Genomic DNA, 15,807 nt, shown 5'->3' on the forward strand with positions numbered 1-15,807 from the left:
TATTTTTTCCCTTATTCTCGGTTTATAAATACACAAAAATACAGTGAAATTTTTTTGGAAATAAATACACTGAAAAAACCTAAGCTCGGTTTATAAATACACATGATTAATCTTTTTAATTTTTTTAAAAATTTTGAAATTTTTTAATATTTTTTTCAATTTTTTTTATTAATTTTTCATTTTTCCAGAATTTTTTAATCTTTTTTATTTTTTTCAGAATTTTTCATTATTTTTCATTTTATTAGATTATTTTATTTTTTAATCATTTTTTATTTTTATTAATTTTTCGAGAATTTTTAATTTTTTCCGTATTTTTTCAGATTTTTTTTATTTTTCTAGAATTTTTAAATTTTTTCCGTATTTTTTCATTTTTATTAATTTTTCAATTTTTCAGAATTTTTTAATATTTTTTTTCAATTTTTTAATTAATTTTTCCAGATTTTTTTAATATTTTCAGAATTTTTTTCAGTTTTTTTATTAATTTTTCAATTTTCCTAATTTTTTAAATGATTTTAATTATATTTTTCATTTATTTAATTAAAAAATGATTTTTTATTTATTTTTAATTTAATAATTACCCATGTGGCATGCCACATGGGCGTTGACCAGTCAAAATTGAAAAAAAGGACCAAATATGCAAAGGGGCTAAAACATAGGGGACCAAAATTGTAGTTTTCAAACTTAAGGGGCCAAAATCGCAACTTTTTGAAAGATAGGGGGCCAAAGTTGCAGTTTAGCCTATTTTATATTAGGTTTTAGATCGATTCAATTGAATAGAAAAATTAAGTTATTGATAAGGAAATTTTTTTTTTTTTGACTAAACTTACCAATTGCGATATTATATGTTTAAATAATTGTTTAACAATACTTGTTTTTTCTTCCTTAAAAAAAAGAGTTTAATTAGAATACTCTGACAGTGTAAAATCATTTTACACTATTAACCAATTAAAATGATTGAATTAGCTTCTCTCTCTAAAAAAAAACTAGGACAAACTTGGAACGAAAGACTTATAAATATGTGATGTGATATTGTATATGTTAGAAAATTGAATTTATTTTATAGAAAAAGATCTGTCTTTGAATGATTTATTTCTTTATGCTAAATAAAAAATAGGTAATCGATAAGGAAAAGTAATAAGACATCGACAAAGAAAAGTTTTTAAAAATTGATGAGACTTATCTTTATGATATTGTAGTCTAGGATTTTTTATTTTTTTTAAAGTATCGTAGCGGCTATAAATTTACTTTAAGGTCAATAAATAGAGAATTCAGAGTTTGAAATCTAAGCTCTACAAGTATTATATGATGTTTTTACCAATTGAAATTTGTTCACGGGTATGGACACAAAGGTTTGAACTCTGACACAATCTACCAATTGTGTCAGAGGTTTGAACTCTAATCCCTACATCTAATATGCAATATCTCTATTAAGTGTCAACTGAACTAAACTCACGGCAAAAACATATTTAAGTATTCTACGACTTTTAATATCAAATGCTTTTTTATTTATTTTTTGATATATTACACGAGATCTCTTCATTCCCGATTAAAAACATTGTTTGAGAGTTTACAATCTCATGAAATTCAGAGCCTACTTTTTAAAGGCCCCCCTCCCCCACTTCTCCCTAAACTTTTTTTTTGACAGGTTCTCCCTACAACTTTGTTTGTGTGCTTGAGAAACAACTAGAAAATTCAGCAACAATTTACTCCAACGTGGAAGGACTCGTTTGGTTTCAAAAGGTAGTGTATAGTTCCATGATGATTAATTGTATCCAAATCTCTCACATGGTACTCGTAAAATAAAGGATGATATTGGTCATATCCTTCAATCTGAGTCAATGATCATCTACTACCTTACTCTATTATGAATAGAAGTCCTTAATAATTTTTCGTTTATCAAATTTTTTGGTGAATTGCAATTAATATTTTTAATCTCATAAGTCATAATATTATATGTGCAATTTAGTTTGGAACTTTGGAAGAAATATTTGTTTTGTTTTTTAAATGGTCTATTTTGAAAAGTTGTTCTAATAGAGAAAGAACTATTATTCGTAAGTACAATTCATATAGTAAACAGAACTCACAACACCTCTCTTTTCTACATTGTTTTTGGTTACACTCTCTTTTCTACATTTTATGTGTGAGTTTGATTATTAGCCTTTTTTTTTGAAAGGATTGTTAGACTCTTTAAAAAAAGTACAAATAAGAGTTATTAAAAAATAAATTTATATTAATTGAGAAAATAGAAGATCCAATTCATATATTAATTGGCATATTATTTAAACATATCAAAATAAATATTATTTAATTATTTTGTAAATACACATTGCTTAATTATTATCTCTTTTTCCATCTTTTTTTAAAAATGTAAATATTCTCATATATTATGTCTAAATATATTTTTTCTAAAAGAAATATTGTATCAAAATAGTTATGATCATCATCTCAGACTTTGTTTTATGCTCTATTACTTGGGACACTATCCCCTTCAATCTACCCAATTTTTTTTTCAATAACATTAACACCTCTTCTTGGATCACTCTAGGTGGTTCGTAAACAAAGATTTTTTTTAAAGGATCATAAAAAAAGAAGTTATATTTGTTACTACATTGGAGTATATTTTTTGAAATTCCTTTCACTTGGATAAGACCATTTTCCTTGCTTTCATCACCAGTCCTTATCCAATGTTCATTTTGGAGTAGTTATTTTTCAAAGATATATATATATATATATATATATATATATATATATATATATATATATTTTTAAATTATAGCAACTAGCAACAGTCAAGAGATGATGAAGTCATTATTTTTTACCCAAGATGAGCTTTACTTTGACATGTTCTTGTTAAGGTTTCTGAGCTAAGTAACCAAACATACAAATAATTGTATAATATAGTACAGATGTTGTACTAATGTCGTAACAATAGAATATTAAACCATATTGAAGAACACTCACTGATTTGTACCACAATAACCTCAATGATGAATTTTTTGTACATATATACATTTACTAGGCACACGATTTATACACAAATTGACATGTTACCAACAACTACAAGCTGTGTACTTTTTGAGAAGAGCAATAAACAGCAACCAAGCCTTATCGCCCACTAAGTGGGGTCATCTTATTTTTCACCGCATCCAGACGACGATGCAACAACCCTTGCTCATTTGACAATGTACCCGAGCTATACAACGCGTTGCTTCCAGACAACGGTCCAACATTCACACTATTTCGTATTTGAACCATATCATATAGATTCCACAAAGTTTTATGTTGGTTGTCGATGTCTAACACAACCATCTCTTTTTACACGGACTTGAGACCGGCCTTGGCAAGATTATGTAATTTGAGAAGACCAATAAGCTATCTAATTAGAACTGAAAATTAACTAATCAAATTAATTAGTAGAATTGGTCATGATGTTGGGCCATGATTACGGGCCAACCTGTTTAATTATTGAAAATTGCTTTTTTGACATAGAATATTTCCTATTGACACAAGTAAATGACCAAATTATCCTCAACGGTAATTAACTACCGTTGGTTAAAGCGCCAGTAGTTAACTGCCGCTGGACTCAGCGGTAGTTAACTACCGCTGGAAATTGTTTTCTTTACTATCCCACTTGCTTTCCTTTACTCTGCCACTTTTTGACTTTTCCAGTTTTCCACTTTTTGGTGGCCCAACCTTGCCTCCATCTTCTTCAACCCTTCAACTTAGTACCAATTCCAACAGCTTCAATTACTTCAATGACAGTAAAAATGGAGGACTAATTGCTGGCATGGCTCAAATGTCGGCAACTGCTTTACTACAACAGCACAAATGGGTGCTACTGCAAGCAATAGTGGGAACTCTTCCATGATGCAGAAAAGCTTTGTTAGTAGCATGGTTAGTCCTAATCATGTTTCTGGTTCCATCATGATGCATCATAACCAAAATCAACCCTCTTATGAACACTTTAATCCACTACAGCATGATTTATCCAACATGGCTGGTGTTAGTGGTGGAGGAGCATTTACTAACCAATTGTTTCAAAAAGAACAACAAGAAATTTCATTATTGTTTGATAACAATACCAATGTGTCTACAATGAATAATGATATTGGAATGTTTAGCCATGGATTGATGAAGAATGTTGCACAAGAGGTTAGTAATTGTTCAAATTTGATACATGGAAGTGATGTGGCAACAGTCCATGATTTCTTGGGAATTAGAGGTTCAAGCTCAAGTTTGCATGAACCACAGCAACAAAGATTGGAAGCATTAAGTCAACAGAGGTTGGAAATTATGAATAATTTTCATCATCATCTTCCACATGAGGATTCAGCAATGGAGAAATCAATTTGGGATGTTTGAGTGGTGAAGAAAAATCATGTTATGAATTTTTTTAACAGAAACAACCCATTTTCCAGAAACAAGTGGAAAACTGGAAAAGTGAAAAAGTGGCAGAGTAAAGGAAAGCAAGTGGGATAGTAAAGAAAACAATTTCCAGCGGTAGTTAACTACCGCTGAGTCCAACGGCAGTTAACTACCGGCGCTTTAACCAACGGTAGTTAATTACCGCTCGAGGTAATTTAGTCATTTACTTGTGTCAATAGGAAGTATTCTATGTCAAAAAAGCAATTTTCTTAATTATTTGGGCTTAGATGGTGGCCCATTTGTATCTCCAGATCTTCCTAAATCCTGTCACTGAAAGCTCTTATTCTTAGTTCCATGTCAAAATCAGCTAGAAAAAGGTAACATTGACATGTGGTTCTTAAAATATATCCATAAGCTCTTAAAAGCAGCTTTGACAATGAGATGCATGCAGCATAATTGATGCCTGGTCCATTCATGGCAATAAAAACAAGTTTGGGTTAAACAATTTAAATATGAGCTTAATTTCTCGATATGAAGCACGGATATATACATATATGAACACGATACAGATACTGACATGTCAACAACGATAATAATTTAATAAAATCACATAATTCAGTAGAATCATATGTGTTATGTCGGTGTCAGACACAGTGTGTCCGACACCGGACACACCTAGAAATATCCGAGAAGTTAGGGTTAAGCAATTTGAATATCAGTATCATTCGCCTTATAGAAACATCCGAGAAGTGTAAAAGTGTATCGAAACAAAGAAAAAAAAAGATTTGTTGTGACACATGACGTACGACTGACGTATAAGTGTCGGCCACTGACATGTATTAGAGACCAGAACACACTTAATGTCAGAGATGTCTGTACTTCATAGAAAACGAACTTATTCAATAAGCTATTGAGAGGGTTTAGTTAATTACTTATGGGCATTTGATAAATTATTTTCGTTTACATAAACACTTGTAAGATTGTTTGAGACTTATTTAATCAAATTCTCTATAATAGAATAGCTTGTGAAAAGTCCCCTTGAGCATAACTTAATTGATAGGGACATGCATTTTATATGCATGGGCCGGGGTTCGAACCCCGGACACCCCACTTATTCACCTTGAAAAAAGTGAATTCTAACCACTAGGCTACTTGACAAAAAAAATGGAATAGCTTGTGAAAATAATTTATTCCTCAACTCAAGGTATTCTAATTCTTTCATACCAAGCTTTCGAGGTTCTTTTGGCAATGTATTCTTCACCTTCATCCTCTTCATATCCATCACCTTCCTTCAATTGTTCATCCTCATAATCATTGTAATCCTCGTATACCTGAAGAAAACAAATGGGACACAAAAACACTACAAAATATGAGGATGATTGATGAGTGTTGGAGCTGATGAGTAGAGGTGTTTGGACATGATGATGAATTTCTGGGCAGCCACTTTAAAAGTGTTTTATTTCAATTTTCCTTTTTTGTTTTTTTTAAAGGACTTTTTATTTGTTTTATTGAATAATGTTTTTATCTAATTTAGATAATTTTTAGTTTCATATATTTAATTTAAATGATATTTTTTTTAAGAAACTAAATTAGCGCACTCAAATTGGCACTTTGAGGAGAAACACACTCCAAGATTTCAAGTCAACACCACCAGACCAACTCAAATGGATTTATTTAAATGATATTTTAAACATTTATCTCGCCATGACGTCATTTTTTTATTTCATTTTCTAATCATGGTTTATAATTATTATGTTTTCACTCTTATTGCAGTTGGGGTGGATCTAGCAGGCCAGACTTTACATGCAAAAGCACTGAAGGTGAATGCTAGAGTTAGTTAATATGAAATTGTGAAAGAGTTATCTTGTTGCAAAGCAAAATGCTAAATTTCTTTTGATACTATATAGAAACCGAGGCTTGGTTCATCGATTCTTTTGAGGAATGGAGGAAAGCCAAAAACCTGAGCAATTTTATACTTCTAGGGCATTCTTTTGGTGGATATATTGCTTCCAAATACGCGCTTAAGGTAGAATCTCCTTCTACATTGCATTAAAAGGACTTGTTTGTTTTTCTTCTTTTTCTCTTTCAAAGAGATAATAATTATTGTTCTGATGTATCTCTTAATATTTATGTGTACAACACTTGGTTTTTGTGGGATCTGCTGGATTTTCTTCGGAAACAGAGAGGATTACAAAGTTCTTATCAACCTGGAAGGGATCAATCCTGAACCAAATATGGGAATCCAATTTACAATTATCAGGTAAAATTACATTTGTGTCATTGTTCAAGTTCTTCTTCTCACATTTTTCTTTTTGGCTGCACCAAGCATTCTTTTTACTGTCAAAGCAATTTGGGATTCTGATTTTACGAAGTCATTCTTTTAGTATTAGCATTTTTGTGTTGCACTAAACTTTTGTTTATATAAAACTGTCTCTGTTTAATATATTTCCTAATGTATTTTTCGGCAGAGGTTTAGGTCCTTGGGGTCCTGATTTAGTCAGCAGGTATACAAGTGCTAGATTTGTCAAATACTCAACTGGGGAACTTTTGACAGAATCTGAATCGAGATTACTAACAGGTACGGAGAGATAGCTCGTTGATGTGCCTCAATTGTAAGAGCATATTTCTAACTCATGTTTTTTTCATATTGAAGATTATGTTTATCATACATTAGCAGCCAAAGCTAGTGGTGAGTTGTGCTTAAAATATATTTTTTCATTTGGAGCATTTGCCAAGTTGCCTCTTCTACACAGGTTTGTTGATCATCCTCCTACTATTGATTAGTCTATTAATAATTCAGTTTTACACTTGTACATTGAAATATGTTGTATCTTCGATTGAATGGTTGTTGTTCCTAAAACAATGTGATAGGTCCTCTGAATCAATAAACAGAGGAATATATTACTGAATGGTCAAAGGATCTCATAAGCCTTTGGCGCCTTTCAGAGAGAGACTCTCCTAAATGATTCAATACAAATTACGTGAATAATTCCCTCTATGCTTCATATTGCCCAATAAAGCCTGATTCACTAGGATCCCCTTCCCTACGATTGTGGTAACCGTAGCCATATGCGAGCTCAATAACTGATTTTCACTCCCTCGTGGGGCCCTTTCCCCCCTCCTAGAATAGACCTTCCAAATGGTGGGCTTCTTTTGATTCGGGTCAAACTCTTGATCTAGCTCCTGGCAAATCTCTAGATTATGACCCGGAGTCCTATCACAATGTTATTTCAGATGATAGTTACTTCTAGAGTACATTGATTTTGTGTCATAATTTTTTCCATTTATTATTTTATTTGTTACAAATTCAGTCCACTCATCTTCTTCAGATATCATGTTTTAGTTAAAAAAATGCTTCTTTAGTAATTGGTATCCAACTCTGAAGCCAAGTTGGTCCAAGAATGAGTGGAATTCCCGCTGGGAAAATGTTTTGGGAACTTCGATGATGTTTGTGTTGTATAGTCAAATGATTTTCTCTAACCATTACACATTATATAAAACGGTCAAAAGAAACTAAAATAAAAACCATATGTGCATGGTCTCCTCTCATAGAAAAGGGAAAATAAATGCATGAAACAGAAAACAAGAGAAAAGAGTGAAGGTTGTAACATAAATGGATCATTATGTATGTGATGGACTACCCATTGAATCTGTATTTCATGGCTAATTGCTGAATGCGATAAAAATTGAAGCTTGTGAAGCCAAGCTATAGAATAGGTGGTTTGGTTCAGAGTTTTATATTCATTGGAGTATACTACAACTGAGTTTGTCAGTGAATGGCTCATTGCTAGTTATACAATGATGAAGTTTACTGTATTGGAATGAAAGATATTGATGCAAATGTCAAACTAGAAATCAGTGAATAATAGAGGAACTCCTAGGTAACAATCGACATGAGGGAAATTGGTTCAGCTAAGGAACTTTCAACTGCCATGCCATACGCCAATGAGCTTTAACAGTGAATTTATTTCTCTATTAGTTCAATCATTCATTCTTCTTTTACTTGATGTACTGCTATGTTATATGTCTTATGGACTCTGCATCTGCGATGTTATTAACCTCCCTATTTCTCTCTCTGGTTTGCAGTGCCTCGGAGTGGAAAGTTCCCACCACTTTCATATATGGTTTCGACGACTGGATGAATTACAAAGGGGCCCAAGAAGCTCGTAAGCATATGAAGGTTCCATGTGAAATCATCCGGGTTCCACAGGTATCACTTTCTCCGTTTCACCGTGAAACCATTTCAATATATTTGAAATGAACTAACAAACTAAATTCCTTATTGCAGGGTGGCCATTTTGTGTTCATTGAAAACCCATCTGGCTTCCATTCAGCTGTGTTTTATGCTTGTCGAAGGTTTCTTAGTCCTGATCCCGACAGTGAATCCCTTCCTGAAGGGCTAACATCTGCATAGACCATAGACTATAAATTTATGTACTGCTGTCTGTAAATGTTTGTATCTCATTCTTTTCAAATAAACTCCCATAATTTAGTCAAGCCTTGTCCTAGTCTTGCTTAATGGAATTTACGGATGTAAGAGCAATTCAAAGAAAAATGAACTGTAAGATAAATTTGATTGGTGATATATGTCCTCGCTCATTCATTAATTTTGTGCTATGAAACATTCTGAATCAACAGCAATGTAAACACACACCATCTTCGATCCTTATTCATTCGACTCTAATGATGTGCTCTGCCAATTTAGCAATATAATATCAGAGAAATTTGTCAAAAAAAAGAAAAGAGCATGAATTTGTCTGTCAAAACGATTATAGTAATCTCAATAAGTTGAATCTCCAGAATCCAACAGGAAGCGAAGAAGTCCACCTTATTCCTCCACCTCTTTCCTCTAGTATCATTGTTACATCGATCAATCATATTTGTATGGTTTTGGTGCTAATCCTAATGCCGAAGTTGTTAGGTTTATTGAGGACTCCTAATGTTTAGATGCAACAGCATATCACTTCCTCTTCATTAGAAAATTATAATCTAAACATTAATTAAGCATGGTCCCCTATCCTTCATCACCCTCCTCTTACTATTCTTAACATGATAACATGCCAAAATGTATGTTATTAATACATGTGATGATGTTACTTAGCAGCATTGATGTTCATTGATTAATGTCGTAGAAATAGTAAATTATCTTTAGCTATGTCTATCTTTTTTTTCCCCTTATTATTGTCTTATATGATAACAAAACAATATAGCTTTTATTTGCCACAGTATTGGTTGCTATTGTCATATAAGATGCTTGATAATAATGCAGACAAAATGTCAAGATGCTAAAGTAACAAATTTTGGAATCTCAAATAAGATGAAAGTTTAGGATATTTATATACATGCTGATCATAGTGAATAGTGATGCACGTTGTAATTAAAAGCTGTTGTGAGTTTAATTCGAAGTGTTTGTCCCATATATGAAAAGGTGCTTATGAGTAGAGTTTTGTTAGCTTGAGCGGAGTTTTGTTAGCTTGGAAGCTCTAATGGATTTCTGTCAATAGTTGCTACTGCACTATGGCCACCATTGAGTTTCTCAAATGTCTTTAATCTCAAACATAGGTAGCTAAGAATATTTATTTGAGTATGTGACTAATCATAAATAATAAATCCATAACTTCATAATCTGTCTTTTACATGTTTGGTGTACAAAGCAATACTACATGTGTATTACCCAAATGACCCCTCGAAATAAATACATAAACAAGTCACTCTCCTTGTTGAGTGCAACTTGAATTGCTTGCAGGGCTGCAAAAACTCCAAATTACAGACTGAATTTTCAAAATTAACAGCTTAATAGAATAATTTAAGAAGCAAAATTTTCAGGCTGCTGCATTACACTCATCTATAGTTTGTTTCATTGCTTCCAATTGTGACATGACATATTCCACCTTTTTGAAACATATCTCATTTGCTATTCTTGGGCCATAATCACACTTTTCAAATGGACGATATTCACAAGCACTTTTGATTTCATCACGCAACGCCACTTGGATGTCCTACAAAAATTAGAAAGAAAATGAAGGTTAAAGAATATTACAACATTAAAGAATATTACAACATTATAGTAGGGTTTGATCACAAATTTGCAGTATCATTTTCAGTATTTAACCCTGAATAACTAAACCTGTTAGCAATTAGGGAGAAACTGAAACCATGTCATCGAAAACCACACACACGTATATACTCCAATAACTAACAGGACAGAACTCATTATTGTGAAATATACTAAGCATTTTCAAACACAAACAATTCTTCTAGAGGTAGTTATTCCAAATACAATGCACTCAGAAGACCCTCTGTAGTTTGCACCAATTACCCAAACATGTACTTAGTTGTTTGGATCCAAGGTAAACTATTTTTGATAGAAATGGGACTTCATTTCATATCTTTAATTTGGATCTGTTGAACTTTATGTTCAATTTTCTTTCCATCACATAACTAGTGTTGTTTGAGCAGTACTGTGGCACATTCAATCTGTCTTGGGTAATTTCAGTCTTGATTTTATATTTGAATAAGAACATTATGAACGTAATGAACATTAGATTTGTCAGGATTCAAATACCAAACTTACAAAGGAGTGTGTTTATCACAACCAAACTTACAAAGGAGTGTGTTTTATCACAGCTGTGAAAACAAAGCATGAAAATACACACCATGGAGAAACAGGACAATTTTAATGATAAACCATTTTTTAAGTGCTAATAGTCAAATCTTGAACTCAATTACACAAATTTAAAGGAATGCTGTGATAAGAGATGTCTATGAATGTTATATCAAGTTAAAAAGAGGATAAAGCGGATATATAACCGTTAATTGTAATTGAAAATCAACAGATAGAATTGTGATCAAGGTTATCAAGATCACAATTTAAATCGCTAAATCGTATGATCTTGCGATCCTACTCACCTACTCTGATCAAGATCGTGTTTCTGAGTAAGATCAATGTGAGATTGTGATAAAAGAAATACTTGTATATAATGTAATCAATAGCAGATTGCGGAAAGTGCAATGCCAAAATCAGTTATGTGAAATAGCAAATACTGTCACGGGAAAATGGTGGAAACCGCATTGCGGTTGAAAGAAGTCAATTATAATAAATAAAGAAAGTATATTGCATACAAATGAAAGGGTTATGGGAATCACCACAAAAAAGGGGAATGGAGGCCAAGCATAGTTTATATATTGAAATGTCTACGTACATCGGTTGAGAGATGGCATGAATAAGTGTTTATAAATGGGGGCAATCCTCACCTCACAAGCCGGTTTATATCGGGGCCTAACTCATCCTTACAAAATCGGCTTGTAAGGTGAGGGTTACCAATGCTTTATAAACACACAGGTCATATCTCTAAGTGATGTGGGGGACTATATCCACCCCTTCAAACCCAACACAATGAAGGTGTTGGAGGGTGCAATGAAGGAAACCCAATGGACACAATTAGGCGACTAGAGGCGGAGTGCAATGAAGGCAGAATTTCCAATAGTTGTTGCACAATAATTTTGGTGTTAATCTTTATATGATATTAATTATTGAAATGGAACCACTTGAATCTATAGTTATATACCAGTGCAATCTTGTAATAAAAAGTGAATTATTGAGAGACAAAGCAAGGATTACCTTAATTAATTGCATGAATTCAAGACAGTGATTTTGGACAAGATCTTTTCTAGGACCAACTGGGCTTGCAAGCTCGTCCATCACTCCTCCTGCAAGCTCCAAAACCTTCACAATTCTCTATACAAACACATAAATCAAGCAAATATTAAGCAATTCTCTACAAAAAAAAAAAAAAAAAAAAAAAATCAAGTGTGAAAGGAAAGTTGCGTCACTCATATAGTGTTGCTTGAAAATATTATCACCTTTTCGACATTCTGAAGTCTTTGCAATGAAGTTGTCTGGCCCTGTGAATCCATTGATGTTGCTTTCTCTGTGTTTCTACTTCAAATCTGTACAATAAGTATTAAAAAATCAAAACAAAAATAGCAAAACTCGCACTTAATCTTGCCAAAATATTGTAGGGAGCGGTAAGTACTAACTAAAATACTAATTTTTTTTCCTGATATCTTTAAGCACCGCGCAAGTTGGATTATGCAGACTATCATACTACAAACAGAAGATAAAATGTAAGCTCCAATCAATCTTTACGCAACACGAAATCATTTTTCTAAGCAGTAAACTAATGGTGTGTTTGTTTTGGCTTCAAAAAAAATTATTTTGTTTTAAAAAAATTCACAAATTTGTTTAGAGATTTTTGAAAAAAGCTGAATTTAAAACTGAAAGTTTACTTGATAAAAATCTTACACGGCGGACATAAATTGAAATACAAAGTTTGAGAGCTGAAATAGAACTTCAAATACAAATCAGCCACATTTTACAAAAAGGGAAATGTTTAAACTACAACCGAGAATTCTAGACTCTAGACATTTGTGATCCGATATCCGATTGACTACAAAATAGCTTATACCTAAAAAAGAAATCAACAGAATGGGATGAGATACTACGATCTCACAGTGAGTTCCCAAATCGGGATAAACATAGAATGCCAAGTTGGAATCAATTTCTAGTTAAGACATAATGATAAAAATACTATACTTCAATAATAATATAATGTACCGTTGGCATCACATGCCTTCTTTAATATACTTTAATATAACTAGACTATATTGAGCACAACTCTTACTGCGTCTGCCAAATTACTCGGGTGTCGGTAAACCAAAATAATTTGTACTGCCAATGTAGTATGCTATAACAATAATAAAGCTTTGCAAGTGGCATCCGCGTCCCACTTGCCTGCCTACATTGTAACTGATACCTAAGGTTTTTCATTGTGTCGGAGAATTACCTTAGCTTACTAATCTTCCCCGCATTATCTAAACACTACCTAGTTGCACAAATTGCAACAAGTAACCTTAATCAATATCTTCTACTAGTGATTAGTAATATTCATATCTAGTGGCATTACCCTATATCAGGTTCACACTGTGTACTTCTGCAATTGCCAATATTCATTCCAATTGTTTCTGATAAAAAACATCACTACTGTGTGTTGGATATTCTCAATGCAGTAGTTTGTTTTTTTCTTCATTGCAAGCATTGAAGTCCCCTCTCACTACTGTATCTTAATCTTATATCATTGCATTTATTTGTTGGTGTTTGTATTTCACGTTTTACTTACATTGACATTTTAGCTTAAAATTAGTGGATGCTAATACAAGTCAGCATGTGCATTTAAAACTTTATGGCAAACAGGTGCATGATGTATACTTCAATTTATAATCCAAAAGGGACAACCAAGGCATTATATGCATCCTTTACATGAAAACAAAAATACATAGTGTTTTATTGTATCAGAAACCACGCCTAAAATCATACACCAGTATTACGCTTTGGATGTTGAAACCCTCATTGATTTCAAACTACTCCCTTCATAAAAAAAATGTTGTACTACTATACATTGAACTTAATCTCACTTCAAAATTAGAATATTTTTGTTTATTTGCTAATTTCAAGCATTTTTTTGTGGTAAATATAATAGTCATATTCAACAAACAAAAAACCTCTTTCTTCCCTCAAACATTCAAATCCATATCGAGTATAAGTTAATAGCTATTATGCATTTTCTGTCAAATTAAAGGATCTTATTACCAGAAACAAAAACACAAACTCTTATACCAAAAATCAAAATTTCAACAAACCCATTTCATCAAAATCAAAAAATTCATTAAAGAGAAGTAAGCTAACAAAAATAAAAGAGAATATCACCTATATTGAGGAATGAAGCTGAGAAAGAAAGGAAATTCCAAACCTGAAATTGCAAAGAACTGTGAAGTTCAACTGATTACGAGACTGAGAAGCTGAGAGCGATTGAACGAGTGAGAGATGAAATTTATGGAGGGTTGTGGGTTATCTTCATCGTGATTTGAAAGAGCTTTGAGAGCTTTGAGTGAGCGATTGAAAGGTACTGAGATCTTTGAGAGAGAGCGATTTGTTCTTAGGGATTGTGATTTTGTTTTTGTTTTTTTTTTTTTGTTATAGATGGTTGTGTTGTGTGGTGTATATGGATGGATTGGATTTCCGATCCTGTAATATACAGTATTTTAACTTATTTTATCTTTTTTTTTTAGGGAAAATAATAAATAATAATAAAAAATTAAAAATGAAAAAAATTAATTATAATAAAGTGGCGCCAAGTTTCCCGCCCACCTTATTCATCAAAAAAATATTCCCTCCAACAATTTCCACAAATTTTTTTGATTAAAATAGACCAAGTTGTGACGGAAATAAAAATTCCGTCCCAAATTCGCGACAAAAATATTAGTTCCGTCCCATATTCACGACAGAAATATTAATCCGTCCCAAAAATATATATAAATTAAAACAAAATATTTATAACACAAAAGCGTCGCAAATTCCGTCCCGCTTTAATTAATTTGGGACGGAAATAAAATTCCTTCACGATGTTCCGTCTTAATTTGACTGTTTTCTTGTAGTGAGTAAATGCTACTTAAAATTTACACACGCAAATAAGATGTCTCCATCATGAGCGTCTCATATGTTGATTCATTTATAATACGGGAAAAAAAAACACAAAATTTCAACTTAAGAAAAAATATTTATTCATTCCTACAAATAAAATAAAGTAATTTGCAAGACATAGATCAACCAACAATATCAATACTGCAACATTGGACATCTTCAATATAATAGATATATGATTCTTGTTAAAAAGTTTATCTAAATATTTTCGTGGCCAAATACCTTTTTGGGTCCTTTAAGTTTCACGTTTGTTTCAGATAGATCTTTTAAGTTTCTAAGGTTTCAGATAGGTCCTTTAAGTTTCAAGTTTGTTTCAAATAGGTCCTTTAAGTTTCAAGTTTGTTTAACGGGCAGATCAACTTTGGCTTAATGGAAGTTGATAGAAATGACCTATCTGAAACAAACTCGAAACTTAAAGGACCTATCTGAAACCTTAGAAACTTAAAGGATCTATCTGAAACAAACATGAAACTTAAAGGACATGGGGAGGTATTTGGTCTATTTTCATCTAAATTTGAATATCTATTTAAATAGGGAAATTAGTCACTTTAGTCCCTGAATAGGAAAAGAGTCTTCACTTTAGTCCTTGAATGTAGATAAATTGCAAAATAGTCTCTGAATATAGACCATGTTAATCAATTTAGTCCATGAATGCAGACTTTGTTAGTCAATTTAATCCCCGAATGTAGACTCCGTTAGTCACTTTAGTCCCTAAAATTGACCAACAGAGTCCACATTCAGGGACTGTTTTGCAATTTCTTTGCAGGGACTGAAGTGACTACTCCTTTCCCATTCAAGGATTAAAATGGCTAATTCCCCATTTAAATAAAAGAGGTTTAAATTTGAACCCGAGACCTTTTGAGTTGTATTTTGAGTTTCACTCTTATAACCTATTATACAAG

At 32.3% G+C, this 15,807-nt stretch overlaps 3 protein-coding genes across 4 annotated transcripts; 2 read left to right on the top strand and 1 right to left on the bottom strand.

Moving 5' to 3' along the window:
- The first annotated feature begins 3,828 nt into the window (after window positions 1-3,828).
- Window positions 3,829-4,362, top strand: LOC146912241 (uncharacterized). The gene has a single exon (XM_085720706.1). It carries the CDS (start codon window positions 3,829-3,831, stop codon window positions 4,360-4,362), a length of 534 nt encoding a protein of 177 aa, XP_085576832.1.
- A 1,234-nt stretch (window positions 4,363-5,596) lies between these two features.
- LOC146912242 (putative 1-acylglycerol-3-phosphate O-acyltransferase) lies at window positions 5,597-9,000 on the top strand. The gene is made up of 7 exons (XM_085720038.1): window positions 5,597-6,185; window positions 6,273-6,391; window positions 6,548-6,625; window positions 6,834-6,943; window positions 7,019-7,118; window positions 8,452-8,575; window positions 8,654-9,000. The coding sequence occupies exons 3-7, from the start codon at window positions 6,600-6,602 to the stop codon at window positions 8,777-8,779; spliced, it is 486 nt and encodes a 161-aa protein (XP_085576164.1). The 5' UTR covers window positions 5,597-6,185; window positions 6,273-6,391; window positions 6,548-6,599; the 3' UTR covers window positions 8,780-9,000.
- A 958-nt stretch (window positions 9,001-9,958) lies between these two features.
- Window positions 9,959-14,371, bottom strand: LOC146912243 (mediator of RNA polymerase II transcription subunit 11-like). Of its 2 annotated transcripts, none has more exons than XM_085720039.1 (4): window positions 14,175-14,371; window positions 12,229-12,315; window positions 11,987-12,103; window positions 9,959-10,364 (listed from the first exon to the last, which is right to left on the bottom strand). In XM_085720039.1, the coding sequence occupies exons 2-4, from the start codon at window positions 12,280-12,282 to the stop codon at window positions 10,188-10,190; spliced, it is 348 nt and encodes a 115-aa protein (XP_085576165.1). In that variant the 5' UTR covers window positions 12,283-12,315; window positions 14,175-14,371; the 3' UTR covers window positions 9,959-10,187. The 2 variants fall into 2 exon arrangements, with proteins under 2 accessions (XP_085576165.1, XP_085576166.1); XM_085720040.1 differs by having other exon boundaries at window positions 14,132-14,371.
- Window positions 14,372-15,807: the final 1,436 nt, after the last annotated feature.

This window comes from Medicago sativa, chromosome 6 (genome assembly GCF_051527215.1).
Source record: "Medicago sativa cultivar Bolivia chromosome 6, Bolivia_mono, whole genome shotgun sequence".
Classification (NCBI taxonomy): Eukaryota; Viridiplantae; Streptophyta; class Magnoliopsida; order Fabales; family Fabaceae; genus Medicago; species Medicago sativa.